The sequence below is a fragment of the Acomys russatus genome, chromosome 12, assembly GCF_903995435.1.
Source record: "Acomys russatus chromosome 12, mAcoRus1.1, whole genome shotgun sequence".
NCBI lineage: Eukaryota > Metazoa > Chordata > Mammalia > Rodentia > Muridae > Acomys > Acomys russatus.
Window position 1 is genome coordinate 23,535,358 of NC_067148.1, and position 14,146 is coordinate 23,549,503.

Here is a 14,146-nt window from a genome sequence, read left to right on the forward strand (position 1 = left end):
TTCTGGTGCAGTATTCTAAATAAGTGCATGTCATTTGGCCTACAGGAAAGGGTCTACAGCATCTATAGGGGAGGCAGCAGTGAGTCCAGGCTCTGCAGACTGCAACCACAAGGCGTGGGTTTTAGCTATGCTTTCCGGGGTATACAATTTTCTTATCTGTACAATGGAGCAATGACAGCACTTATTTTGTTAGCTGTAATAAGGATCCAGCAAAGCTGCATTTGGAAAGTTTGAGCCACATAGTAAGTGATGACTGCTGTTCTTGTTACAGTGGTGGCAGTCTCAGGGCCAGATGCTGCTGGTCCTGGGTCATGTCCATTTTCTGCTATCATGCTTAAAAGCCCAGGGTGGCCAGCAGTGTTGCTGTACTTTGCTGAGACAGTGGGATTTGATTTTGATTTTTTTTTTAAATCTTAACCTTTAAGGGACTTTGTGTTACTGGATTTTCTTTTTTCTGTTTTTTTTTTCCCCCCTTTAAGAGGACCTAACCCATTCTAATATGACTTTACTTTTAAAAGTAAACCACTCCCCACTTGAAGGTCCTGTTGCCATTGTTGCTGTGTGGGCTGAGGGGCTGGGCAGAGCCAGTCAGGCACAGTCAGAGGTGACCTGGATGGTGAGGCTGTCCTTAAAGCCCAGAGGCTTGATAGTGAAAGATTGCTCCTCCTCCATGTGTTCCTAAATGAAACTCCTTGAATAATAAAGTTAAACGATAGAGGGATTTTCCAACTAATATGCAAGTTCCCAAGTTCTTCTTAGTGAGTAGTCCCCAAATTAGGGGTCAAAAAAGTCGAGATGTGTGTGGTAAGCAGAACCAGGTGGTCTCATTCACCATGGTGTTAGCGAAGTAGAAACTACTTTATAATATAAGAGCATGCTTGCCACGTAAGCATGAAGATTGAAGCTCGGATCCCTAGCGCCCATGCAAAGCCCCAATCATGCAACATATGCCTGTCATATCAAGGCTAGGGAAGCAGAACACGGAGCTCACTAGCCGCCCAGCTTAGCCATGTTCAGTTTGGAGGGAATGTGCAAAATGCCCTGGGAATGCAGAGAAAGGAGCTACTACTGCCAGGGACTCACTCTGGAGTGCTGAGAAAACCCTTGCATCCTAAGCCTCATCTCAATGTCTGCTTGACAAACAGCTTCCAAAATGAAATTGAAAATGGAATCTTCTGTGGGTTTCTGTGTTTTCCTGTGTGACCCAAGTTCCTCTGAATGCAGGCAAGACAGCTCCTATCTTCCTGCTTGACCTAATTGGACATTTCACTCTAACGTGGACCCCTCTCACTGGCCATCATGATGAATGAGGCTGTCGGGCTGCCATTTTTTAAACCAAGTCAGGCACACTTTCTGAGTATTAAGACTTCCACTGTAACTCAGGCACATTTGGCTTGTTTGAGGCTGAGCCAGCCACTGCATTTGTTGAGCCTCAAGATCCGAAGTTGCTGTAACACTTTTAAAAATTAGTCATGACTCAAGGGACTAAGTTGATTTATCCCTTTTGTTGCACAGAGTGGCATGTGTTTTTGGAATAAGAAACTGAGTACAGACTCTGCCTTAGGGTAAGTTTTTCAGTTTTGTAGCAGGGAGGGTAGCAGTGGAGAGCAGGCAAGGCTGCTGCGTAAGTTTCTGGTTGGTTTCAGACATTACTAGCTCATTCATTTCAATGTCAGGAATAGCCAGATTGTAAGCAAACTATTTCTAAAAGCCAGAAAAACTGCAGGGATAAGCAAAAGACCACCTCCTGGAAAAGCTAGCTCATTTTGCACAATCCAGACTTCCCACTTTTTAAATACAATTAAATTCTGCAATCACGGTTCTTCACTTGGTGCTCATGGAAGCTGCCAGTATGCCTAAGATCTCACTGAAATGGCAAGAACACAGCTCTCTGGATTAAAGATAGCTAAGTGTGAAAGAGGAAGAGCCTAAGGACATGCATGAGCTTGGCTTTGTAAAGAGTAACTTCTATCAGCAGGATTGTATCAGCGTGACGTGCGTCTGTGGCAGACTCTCGGCACCAGTCACCTACACTTGGTTTCTGCACCAGCATTTCAGAAGGTTTGGACTTGAGTCACTGCTGTATTGAGTGGAGTGGGTTAGGACACTCGCAGGGCTCTAGATGGCCTCCCTTGTCTTCTCGAAGCACAATCACCAGCTCAACCCTTCCTCCATCCTCCAGAACGGCTCTTGCTTTGAGCTCCATTCCCCCTGCCTCCAGGTTACAGTTAAGTAGCTGCCAAACTTTCACATTGTCCCTGATGCGTCTCTAACTGAGAGGACTGTCTGTTTCTCCTAACCTTCCCTAAGTGGATGTGGAAATAAAGAATTTGGATTTTAAGCCTTTAATTGCAAGATCTGTTTCAGAGTTCTTGTTTCTTTTTCTTCCCTTGTGCATGATGGCTGACACAGAAACTAACTGTTTGGTCTTTCTGTGTGAGTTCGTTTCCTCAACATTCTGTGCATACAAATGCGCACACAAGGATGTTAGTGTTTATCTGTCTTTTGTTTACCAAATATTAAATGTATGGGTATGCATAAGGCCTTGGGTTCAATCAAACATGACAAAAAAATAGACATACGTGAGTAAAATAAAGGGTCAGGCAAAGGCTCAAGAGGAGCATTCCATTATAGGCTTGTGAGTACCTATTTTCTGAGACATTGCCGTCAGCTCTGGAGCCGCAGATAATGGAAGGTTATTCAGCATCCACATGTGGATGCGGCTTTCTGAAGAGGCTTATGTCATCAGTCTGAATTAATTTAATTTCACCATTTCATATTTTTGGCATGTAGAATTTCCAATTAATAATTCAAAAAACATGGGTGTAAGGAGACTGACGTTAACAATTTTTGAAGTAGCATCCTTCACATATGAGATGGCATCTTAGCTGTGTAAATATATCATTTTTAATACAGAAAGTTGTTTTAGTGTGCGTGGTTCCACATAGTTAAGATCTATAACGTGAGCATAATGTGCCCTGTCATGCATCCAGTTCTGTGTTTCTTTAATAGATAAAAATCCATTCCAGGTTTATGTTAACTGAATAAAAGCCAACCCTCAGGAATATATTTCTTCCCCTGTATGCATTGAGAATTTTAGAGATTTCTTTTCACATTTGTTTCTTGGCTTTTCAGCATCATTTTAAAAGAAAAGTGTGTACTTTATAGAACCATTTTAGGAAAGTTGTTTTTTATGATTTAACATATATTTGTAATACTCTTAAGCTTTCATGAATATGTGATGATTTAAGAATTTTGTTCTTTCTATTTAATTAAAAACAAAAGACCTTCAACTTTTCCTTCATTCCACACGTAGAATTCCCTTCCAGTCCTTGTATATATCTGCCACCATCTTACACTTCTGTGTGCAGTGTAGAGCAAGGTGATGGTTTATAGTTTACACAGATGGGTTTGTAATTGATCTAGCCTATCTGAATGCATATTATTGATCTCATTTTTAATAGTTATATAATATTCTACCATGTGGAAGCAGAGAGAGGATGAGATTGTTATGAGACTTTTTCTAAAGGATGTCTTTCAACGACTATCATTTTCCCTTGCACAAACATGTATTTTTAGAAATAACAATTTGTCAGTCCCTATCTATACATGTTTGTATATTTGAAAATTTAGTAAATTATTGTTTACAATTATTTTACTGATTTGTTTTGCTTTGCTTTCTTGTGGTTGGTTTTGAGACAGGTCTTGCTGCGTGACTGTCTTCAAGCTCACATCTTGTTTCTGCCTCCTGAGTGGTAGGCTTATAGGTTTATGTGTGCCAACATATTCAGCTTATAGTTTTATACATACATACATACATACATACATACATACACACATACATACACACATACATACATACATACATTGCATATGTTACTATATTACATATAGTAACTATACCTTTAAAATAGACTTCACTATGCCATTTTATTTTCTTCTACTTCTCTTTTTTCTTTCTTCTTCTTGAAACAAATACCCCAGGCTTGTTTGAAACTTGCTGTGTAGACCAGGCTGGCCTCAAATCTTACTGCTGTCGCCTCCCAAATGCTAGGATTAAAGGTGCCTAGTTGGCTCTTAAGCCGTCTTCATACATGTGCAATGTGTTTTTGTCATCGTTGTCATGCCACCACTGCTTGTCCCCATCACATTGCTGCCGATCTCCCCAGCTAGTCCCTCTCGTGCATCCACGTCTTTACTTTGTTTATTTTTGTTGTACTGATTTATAGTCCTGTTGGGAGTATATCAGGCTTCTTGTTTCCCTACATTATCTGTTATTTTTCAAGGTGCTATGTTTTTGTAGGATTCTTGGCGCTTTGTGAGTTATTTAGGGTGTACTAAAGTTAAAATTCTTCAGGAGATGGGTTTGCAGCATGAGTTACAGTTTTATAGGTGCCACTGTTGAAAGCACTGCTGGATAGGCTAGATTTAGAAGCGAAGGTGCTGTGCTTCATTTTCTGGGTCTGGTTGGCTGGTAATCTCCAGCGTGGGTACAGTATCAGACCTTGATTATTTTAGAAGCTCTTTTGTCCTCTCCATCCTCTTTCGTTCTGACAGTATGTGAGCATAGGAAGACATTGTACCCTGGATGGTATCATTACCAGAGACCACTAATCCCCTCTAATCACTGTGTACCAGGATCCTCAGTGCTCTGGAGCCTGTGCCAACTGGAATATATGTTAGAGTCACGTGCCTGGAATATATGTAAGAGTTGCATGCTCGGGACAGCATGTACCATTCCCCTTTCTTTTCCTTAAAGTCATCTGTTGTATTCTCCAAGCTCACAGAACTGCATCTAGCTACCCCTCCTCTGGGTGGTTTAGATCAGCTCTCTCCAGGCAGTACTTTGAAGTCTGTGAAATACACGGATAATTTAGGCTGACATACTTGGCAGGCCCATTTAAAAAGCAGAATTGTTTGATGGCATGACACAAGAGGTCTGTTAACTGAGTTATAAAGAACTGAGGCTTTTCCAACAAACCCTAGCTTTGGCATGGAATCTAAATAGTTCTTACTTTGTGGCATGCAGTCTGTACTTCCTGTGATGTAATGCAGCCTCTCTGTGCAGAAGGCAAGGGGATGGGAATTCTAGCATACCTAGCCATTCTTCTGTAGGTGGGTGATGGGAATGGAGGGTATGGAATGTTTTAACAAAATATAAAGAAACAAATCCAGAAGGGGTGCTACCTTTGGAAAGAGAAAAGCAGTGGTGAGGTAGGGAGGAGACACCTAAATAATGAGGTCATAGTACATAGAGCCCTAATGGTCAGTGGCCTTTCTTAGGCCAATTATACAATTAAACCTAGACGTTAATTTATTTTAAACCTAGACGTTAGTTTATAGTTTTCCCTGTATGATAAAAACATCCTGAAACCTTTCATAAATGAAATAAACTTTAATTTTAGTTTTTATCTTTGAAGACAAGACCTTGTGTAGCCTGTGATAGCTTCAAACTCACTGTATACCCAAGGATGACCTTGAAGTTGTGGTCCTCCTGTCAGGTTTGTGCCACCATGCAGTGCTAGGCAAGCATTCTTTCAACTGAGCCACATCCCCAGCTTTTTTAAAAAATTGTTTTCTGTAATTTTTCTTTTTTTTTTTTTTTTGCTACAGTCATTCAAAGCATATAATTTGCTTTTTTTTTTTTTTTAAATTGTATTTTGTGTCTAGCTATTTTACTGTTATCAGAAAGGTTCACTTTAAGTAATTTGGAGATTGGGAAAAAGTGGTCTAAGGCAAAGGTTACCAAAATAAAGCAGCTTCTCGCTTACATTGGTAAGCTCTCTGAATGGTGGCCTTACTGCTGGCCTCTTCTCTCACAGTGAATGTGGAACTACAAAGTAGTTTCTATACGTGCCTGTGTGTTAAAGTGGAAGCATGTGACACCAACAAATGGGTACCACATGGCAGGAATACCCAGAAGCAAGTCAGTAGTATGAAAGGGATAATTTAGTTCTGTTTCATTTAATTTTTTTCCCTTCAGGAGAGAGACTGTGTGTGTGTGTGTGTGTGTGTGTGTGTGTGTGTGTGTGTGTGTGTGTGTGTGTGTGTGTGTGTGTTTTCACGTTTTTGCAGGAGAATTAGGCCTCTCATTTTAGTTTCTGTATGCTGCTGGTTTACCCGGCATTTGTGCTTGCCTGACTTTAATAGTGATCCTTATCCTTGCACTTTTGATTATAGAGGTTAGATAGCAGAGTTTTTTGTCCTTGAAGATGGAAACAGTAGCAAGGGGGCAGCATGGCAGTCTTGTCCCCTCAGCCGTCCCTATGTTGTCTTGGATATAGTCCACTCTGCTCCTGGCCTGGCATGGTAGCTACTTCCTTGTGCTTACCTTTTCCAGACTTTAGTTACATATTGAGAAAATAAATGTTTAGTTTGTGAGAGCCCTGTATGGCCTTGACCATTACTGTCAAAGGAAAATTAGAGTGCCTCAAGGAGAGCATGCATGAAGAAGTGTTAAATGGCGAAAACAGATCTTTCTCCATGTCTCTTTGGTCAGAAGTTTACTCAGAATATAATCTCCATAAATTAAAATACTAAAAATAATCTATTTCAGTGACTTAAATGACATTTTTTAAGAATCAGGAAAACCTTGGAGAAGTAAAACATCTGTTCTTTGTACCAAAAACGTTTCAAGAATGCACATCTTTGACTGTCTTAAGCAGCTATATGGCCATGCACGAATTTACCCCTTATGCTGTTTCTCTTCTAAGCTATTATGGCAGACGGTAGGGCAGTGGAGAGAGAGAGTGTGGGTTGTAGTTAGGCCTGAGCAAGTCCTGGTTTGTAACTTCAGAGCTGTGCAATTGATAATGATTAGCCTGAGCTAGTTAGCTTGACTTCAGGCAACTTTACTTAATTGCCTTGAGGTTTGGTTTCTCCATCTGTTTCATGGCAGCAGTAATCTTTGCTGCATAGTGTTTTGAGCTAAGTACTGGCCCTGATGGTTAGCTGATATGTACTCAGTACCTGGCTAAGCTTCCCACTGGTATGTGTGTATGCCACAGTCTCTGGCTGGCTGGACGATAACAGACCATTTATATCAGCCATGGTTAGTAGCTTTTACCTATGGAGAGGCTGTGGACGAGCTTCTGTTCAGTCATGTTAAAAGGAAGCAGCTGCTGTTTTCACTTTACTTCCCAAGGTAGGCATTATTTTCTTTCTTTTTTCCTTATTTAAAAAGCAAAGCGAGGCCAAATGCATTCAGAATTTGTAGTGTGTGTCTCTCTTTTAAGGTCGTGGTATACACCTAAGTTATATGCTAGCTTTAAAGTTAAATGATGCTGTTGACTTTAAATTTTCCTTTATTTCTCTGTATATTTTAAACCACCACCCTGAAATCCTGAACATCCTGAAAATCACCATATTTTCCTATTCTAGTTGCATTTCCCTGACAGTTTACTTCATACAACTACCATCAAGTCTCATTTGCTTAAAATCTGCTTTTCCTACCGTGGCTTGAGTGGATCATGTGTCTTGTAGCCATCTGCGGCTGGCTTCTTTTATTCAGTACAGTGCCTCTGAGGCCCTGCCACTTGATAAAAACATTGACAGTTTGCTGAGGTTTGATCTGTGAGTAGTGTCTCCCTCTTTATACACTGGTTCATTATTTAGTTTTCCACTGGGGTTCATCTCAGGTTGTGAGTCTTACATTGTCTTTTTTCGGGGATGGGCATTGAGACAGGGTTTCTCTGTGTAGCCCTGGCTATCTTAGAACTTGATCCGTAGACCAGGCTATCCTCAAAATCACAGATATCTGCCTGTCTCTGCCTCCTGTGGGCTAGGAGTAAAGATGTATGTCACCACTCCCTGGCAGTTTATCTTATTTTTATAAAAGATAATATATATTAATCATGGAAAGACTTTGAAATAGTCAAAAGTAGAAAAAAAATCTATTCAAATATAACATTAGATCTTTTGAGTCCTTTCTGATTTTGGCTATATTTGCATAATTTTCATTCTTCACATACTTTTAAAAACTATTGTGGTGGTTTAAAATGCAGATACAAGCTACTGTCTCAGCACCCTTCTCCATGCATAGCACAGCAGCAGCTCTACACATTCTTGTGTGGAAGACTGCTGAAACTTTCTCATCTTACATGGCTGTATCCCTGTGACCAATGATAGCACTTTCTTCTTACAAGCCCTGGCAGCCACCCTCCCACCTCTGTTTCTGTGAGAGTATGACTATAAGGTATGGCTGAGGGTGTAGCTCATGGTAGTGTCCTTGCATTGCACACATATGGTCTTGCTTTCAATCATATCAAGAAGCAAAGGGTTCAGTACCTCATATATGGGGATCATGTAGGTTTGACCTGCTGTGACTAGCTTATTTCTCTTGGTGTAATGTCTTTGGGATTGATTCATAGCCTTTGTTTTATTTCTTCCATTAAAAAAAAAAAAGAGAGATTCTATTAAGTTTCATTTTATGTATGTGTATTTTGCTTACAAGTATGTCTGTATACCATGCATGCCTGGCGCTCTTGGAATTCAGAAGACAGAGTTAGAATCCCAGGAACTGGAGTTATGGATAGTTGTGAACTTCCAGGGGGTGGGTGCTAGGAGCCAAACTGTGTCCTCTCTCTGCAAGAGCCACAAGTGCTCTTATAACCACTGAGTCAGTTGTCCAGCCTTTCATTCCAGGTTTTAATTGTGGGGGGAAAATGTTACACACACACACACACATTTATACCTTACATGTATAGCCTACAGTTTAAATATCTATCTATCACATATATAACATACAGGATTTTAATGATTATAAAGCAAACAATATTGTAACTACCACCTGCTAAGAGATAGAATGCTGCTGGGATCCTCAGCATCTAGTGTGATGCTTTGCTACAGTGCCTGCCCTGTACTGGGACAAGCGCTCTCTAACATTGGTAATAGTTACTACTTTCCTTTGCTTCGTAGTTCTCCAACCTATGCAGGTCCTTTTAACAACATAATTTAGTTTGATTTCCTTTTTAATTTGTGGACCTCCTTTAAGAAGTAAGATCTGGGTACAGCATGATCCTCAGTTCAGTGCGGAGCACAGCCCCCAAGTTTTTGTTTGTTTGACTATTATTACTCTTTTGCTATTTTCTATGAAGGTAAGCTCGCACAGAATGCTTCTCACAGTCCTCTGAGAAGTGACTGTGCTGCGCTTCCTCCCCATCTGTTGGTTCTCATTCTCTATTAGAAACAATAGAGTAAGTGTTCTGCAGAAAGCCCTTTTGGTACTTAAAATTATTTGGATGGTATCATGAATAAAGAATATGAATCATTAACTGGGACATTTTTTGAGAGTGTATATAGCAAGCTTTACAAGCAGGTTCTGTAGTGACGCCTTTGGACCTGAGGTCAGCACTGAGAGCTAGTCACTCCCCACCCCCCCCCCACACATCACTCCAAAGTAAGCACCTTTGAGAATTTGGTAGCTGAGAAGTTTAATCTTTTCAAGGTTTTCTGAGGCTGAATGCTTCTCTTCATGTTAAGTAATTTGTTACCTCTTTTTGTTAACTTTGTCAAGTTGCTTAAATAAATAGCTAATGTAACCTAATGACCAATTGTTTTTACTTTTCTAGATGTGGGTGCAAAAAACTCCAGGCATCTCTGTGCTGTTTATTACAACAAGAACCCTGGGTTTGAGGTCATTCATGGGCTGCTGGACAGAATTATGCAGTTGCTCGATGTGCCCCCCGGTGAGGAGAAGGGGGCCTACACGATCAAAGCATCAGCAGGTAAGATGCAGAGCTGGGGAAATGGCATGAAAGGCCACAGCCTGTGTTTGATAAAGTCCTGTTTCATTTTATTTGGCTTTTGATTTAGAGAGTGCAGGCAGTAAAGGGAAGAGAACTTAATTTCAATTGCTAGTATTTCCTAGAAAATATTATTCTCTTTTCTCCCGCACCTCAAGAGGTTTCTTTCCAGAATGCCTGCGAGCTGCTGCAGTAGCTGATCTGTGGTCACCCCCATGGCACCATCGTGCCACCAGCACTGGGGAGACCCAAAGTGCAGCCTGCACCCAAGAGCCGTGTATTTGAAGCTTTGGGGCAAGGCAAAAAGAGCGTCATTGTGAAAACTTCACTTGTTAACCAAAGAGCAAAGTGGCATCCACTGCCAAAAGCCCTTCCAACCTCTGGCTTTAATTTCAGCCACCTAGAAGGCTCACGTGTGCTGCTGGCATGCTGGGTCTCCTTGTCCCAGGAGTGCTGCAGCTTTTGCTGTTGTCCTCTTGTAGCTGGAATCGGAGTTGACTTTCCTTGACAAGAAACCCAGAAACAATTGAAGCAAAGTATTTTTACCACTCAGTCCCACTGTTTACCTTGCTGTTTTTAGCACTTCATTTGGCATCCTAAATTTCCACCAGAACCTTTATTTTGAAAGTGTTATTTAGAGGTTATTTTTGGTGAAGAAATATTTTGGGGTTTTGCTTATATTTATTTTTCTTAATCCTCATTTTTTTGGTAGTTTTTAACTATTATTTTTCATTGTGGCATGTTTTCTTTTTTATTTTAAATCATTTTTGAAATAGCTCTGAAATATATAGCTATGCTGTGTTATTTGCTCAAATAAAAACTGAGAGCTTTAATAGTAGAAGGAGTTAGGCATCCCCTTACATTTCTCATCAGCGATGATGCAATGAAGATGTGCTTATGCAGTGGAGTCCGTGGTGGAGCTGGGTCTTCGGGTCCATGCAGTGACTCTGGCTTTCCAAGTGAAGCAGTTAAGGGGAGGCAAGTAACCAGGCAAGATGGGTCTGGTTCTCAGAGCAAATCCAGGTCTGCTCTGCCAGCTGCTTTCATTCTAGAACTCCAAGAGCAAAGCATAAGTGAGCTTGTGGGAAGTCACAGGGTCTTTGAAAGAATAAGTGGAGCCAGCATCTGCTCAGCAGAGCCCCTGGACAAATCTGAAGGTGGGCATTTCAGGTTGTGTGTGGAGCAGACTGCCATTCGTTTGGTCATAAGCTGTAGAAGAGTTGTGAGTGCTGGCAAGGGGCTTCAGCTGGAGGGAAAGTGTTGAAGCTTCTGTTTCTTTTGAAGCAGGTGACTGATAACAGGTCTGTACATTAGTGGGATTACTGCAGGAGCAGTGAGTGGTCCGGAGGCAGAGAGCAGTGATGGATAACGGTGGGAAAGCATTGCAGCGTACTGCAGAGCGGTGAGAATGAGTGCTTCCGTTGTCACTGTCGAAGGAAGACTGATTTTAAGAAGCACTGTATCCAGCGTTGGGAAATTTTCCTAGTCCATACCACTTACAGCCTTATATTAGGTGTTGATCTTAAAAATTACATCTTTGTAACTACAAACTCAATGTAACGTGAATCATGTGGATGTTAAAGTTTAAAACAATAGGCAACTTATTACCATCTAATTTTTCCAATAGCAAATGTCTGCTATTTTGGCTCAGAGTTGTTTGTAAATTCAAAATACGTCCATAGATGATAGCTATTTCTCTGCACCATCGCCCCACCTTTCTCCTGGAACTTGCGCTGTAGACCAGTCTGGCCTCAAACTCAAGAGATTTGCCTACTTCTGACTTCTGATGACTGGGCTTAAATGCATTTACCACCACTGCCTCCTGCTGCTGCTGCTTTTCTTTCTTTCTTTTTTTTCTTCTTCATCTTCATTTTTTTGAGACAGAGTCTCAGTATGTAACTCTGGCTTTCCTAGAACTCACTACATAGACCAGTCTGGCTTTGTACTCACAGAGATTGGCCTGCTTCTGCCTCCTTAATCTAGGATTAAAGGTGTGTGCCACATAACCATGCAGTGATTATAACTATTTCTTAAATAGCTGTTTCTTTTGGTTAGGACAATTTTTTTTTCCCCCAGTGCTAGTTACTGTACCCAGAGCCTTGGGCAGTCTCAGCAAACACTGTGTTTGCTACTGAGCTACACCCCCCAGCCCTTGTTTTTTTGGTGAAGGATCTGTCTGCTTAGCCTTCTTTTGTCTCTCAAGTGCAGAGATGATTGGCAGGAGCCACCACACCTAGCTTACTTTATTTTTTTGATACGAGTATTTAATGGCTCAGACTTATTTCTCCTTTTGAGTCTACATTTAGCTCTCAGAATACCATAGAGCTTTAACATTTTTATAACTGTGAAAAACTTTGATATAGCTTGTATCCATGGGTGGCCTGGATCAGTATTATCTACTATGTCTAACTGGCTTGCCTCGAAAAGAGTAGGGAAATTACTTTCATTCTCCATCATCAGTTTCCCATCATCATCAGTGACCACATTCGGTTCCCTGGGTTCTGGGGGCACGTGCCTAGTTCCTGGGTGTTTTTCTCTTGGGATGCTTTTTGTAAAAGCCATCAAGCCAAAGACAATTAGTGTCATTATAAGTAACGTCTCTTCATTTTTCATAGGGATTTCTCAGTCTGTTTTGATTCTCTAATGACAAATATGATTATCTTTTTTTATGGTCAGAAAAATCAAGGTCTAAATAAATGGCTTGTCAAAATAAGTCAGCAGCAAAGCCAATATTCTCACTGTGATGTGTATGCACGTATACCACAGCTAAGGAACAAAAAACCAAAAACTGTTTTCTAGACTTCTGAGTCACTTTGTAGGCAGGGAGGTTAGTGGTTGAACTGTGTTTAGCTATATCTTTTCTTCAGGGGTATACTTATTTTACACACACACACACACACACACACACACGTATGTGTGTGTGTGTATATATATATATATACACACATATATATATGTGCATATAAAATGTATATATGGTAGGAAAAGATCTTCAGAATAGGGCAAGTAGAACCAGAATAAGAACTACTGTTTCATGCCATTTTTGATTGCTGAGCTGTCTTCTATTACTTTAGCATATGGTTTACTTTTTAATAATTAAACATCCCTAGCGGCTTAGTCTGCTTAGCAGAGATTCTTGCTCATGTCAGTCAGGCCTGTGTCTTTCTGTCTCTTTATGCGTGCTGCCAAGCTTCCTTCTGTACTGCCTTGCTGGGAAGTAAGTAGAATGGAACTTAATCTTCCTTTTAGAACTTAGGAGAGATCTGGAAATTCATTTGGCTGATCTTCACATTGATCCCAGAGAACATGTTGACATTAGAGCGTGGCCTCACTGATTGTGGAGTAGCAGCTCCCTGCAGCAGCCCTCAGAAAGCCGTGTCCACAGCCAGCAGGGGCCATGCTCACTAGGCATACATAGTTTTCATTTTCCAAGCACCTTTACAATTTAAGACCATAAAGTGATGTAGATTGTCAAGTTGATGATAGAATGGGGTCAAGTTGAGGGGTGGGGGATGGACCTTTAACTTGTTTGCAAACTGCAGAGCATTTTAAGGGTTTCAAAAGTTCAGCACAGACTGTTTTAGAGGCATTTGATCAGATCATTATAGCAAATATATGTTTTTTATTTTTTTCAGGCTTCTTTCCCTTCATTTCTGTGGTTTGTTGCAAACTAAATTATGTATGTTAAGATGCACTTAGCCTTTTAACAAAGCCACTTCTGGGCAAGGAAAATTCTCAACATTCTTGTGTTTAGAACAGTAATGTGGTTGCTGGGCAAATCAGTGGCAAAAATAATCTCTTGTAGAATGTGGTGGCTTTGTTTGTGACTGGCTGCGTTGACTTCAGTGTGTGGCTTTTCCTATTTAGCTTGTTATCTAGTTCAGTTTTAATTTTTTTTTTTTTTTATAGTTGTACAGGAAGTTCAGTTTAACTTGAGACAAGATCCGTGATAAACAGACAGGTTTCAGAGCTCTAGTTTTGACAATCTGAGTTTTCATGCTGCTCAAAATTCATTTTAGGAAATGAAAAATGTCCTTGGGATGGCCACATTTAGCCCAACACCATATGTACTCCCTTGCTTATTAGGTACCTTCTGTTATAATAACACCTAGTGATCATTGGCCTGACCCGAGGTCATGACCCTAGTCCTCTTTCAGGACACCTGTGAAAGATCTCCAATGCTAAAATAAATGGGTGAAATTGTGCTGATTCCCTTGTCACTCTGTCTTAATGTAATAGGTATGCGCTTGAAAATTCGTTGGGAAAGTATCTGTTGAACAGCTTGTTGAAGTACAGTTGTTCAGTTTATGGTTTGGCTTACACAGAACATCGTGGAATATAATCTAGGGATTCTAAAGAGCATATCCACCCTGTAACATCAACAAAGCCTATTTTGCTAAGGC

General features: G+C 40.6%; 1 protein-coding gene across 2 annotated transcripts in view; it reads left to right on the forward strand.

Moving 5' to 3' along the window:
* Farsb (phenylalanyl-tRNA synthetase subunit beta) overlaps window positions 1–14,146 on the forward strand; it is a 61,942-nt gene that overhangs the window by 35,788 nt on the left and 12,008 nt on the right. For both annotated transcript variants that reach the window (XM_051154016.1, XM_051154017.1), the window contains exon 16: window positions 9,570–9,725. In XM_051154016.1, the coding sequence (XP_051009973.1) occupies window positions 9,570–9,725 (156 nt within the window). The remainder of the gene's footprint in view (window positions 1–9,569; window positions 9,726–14,146) is intronic.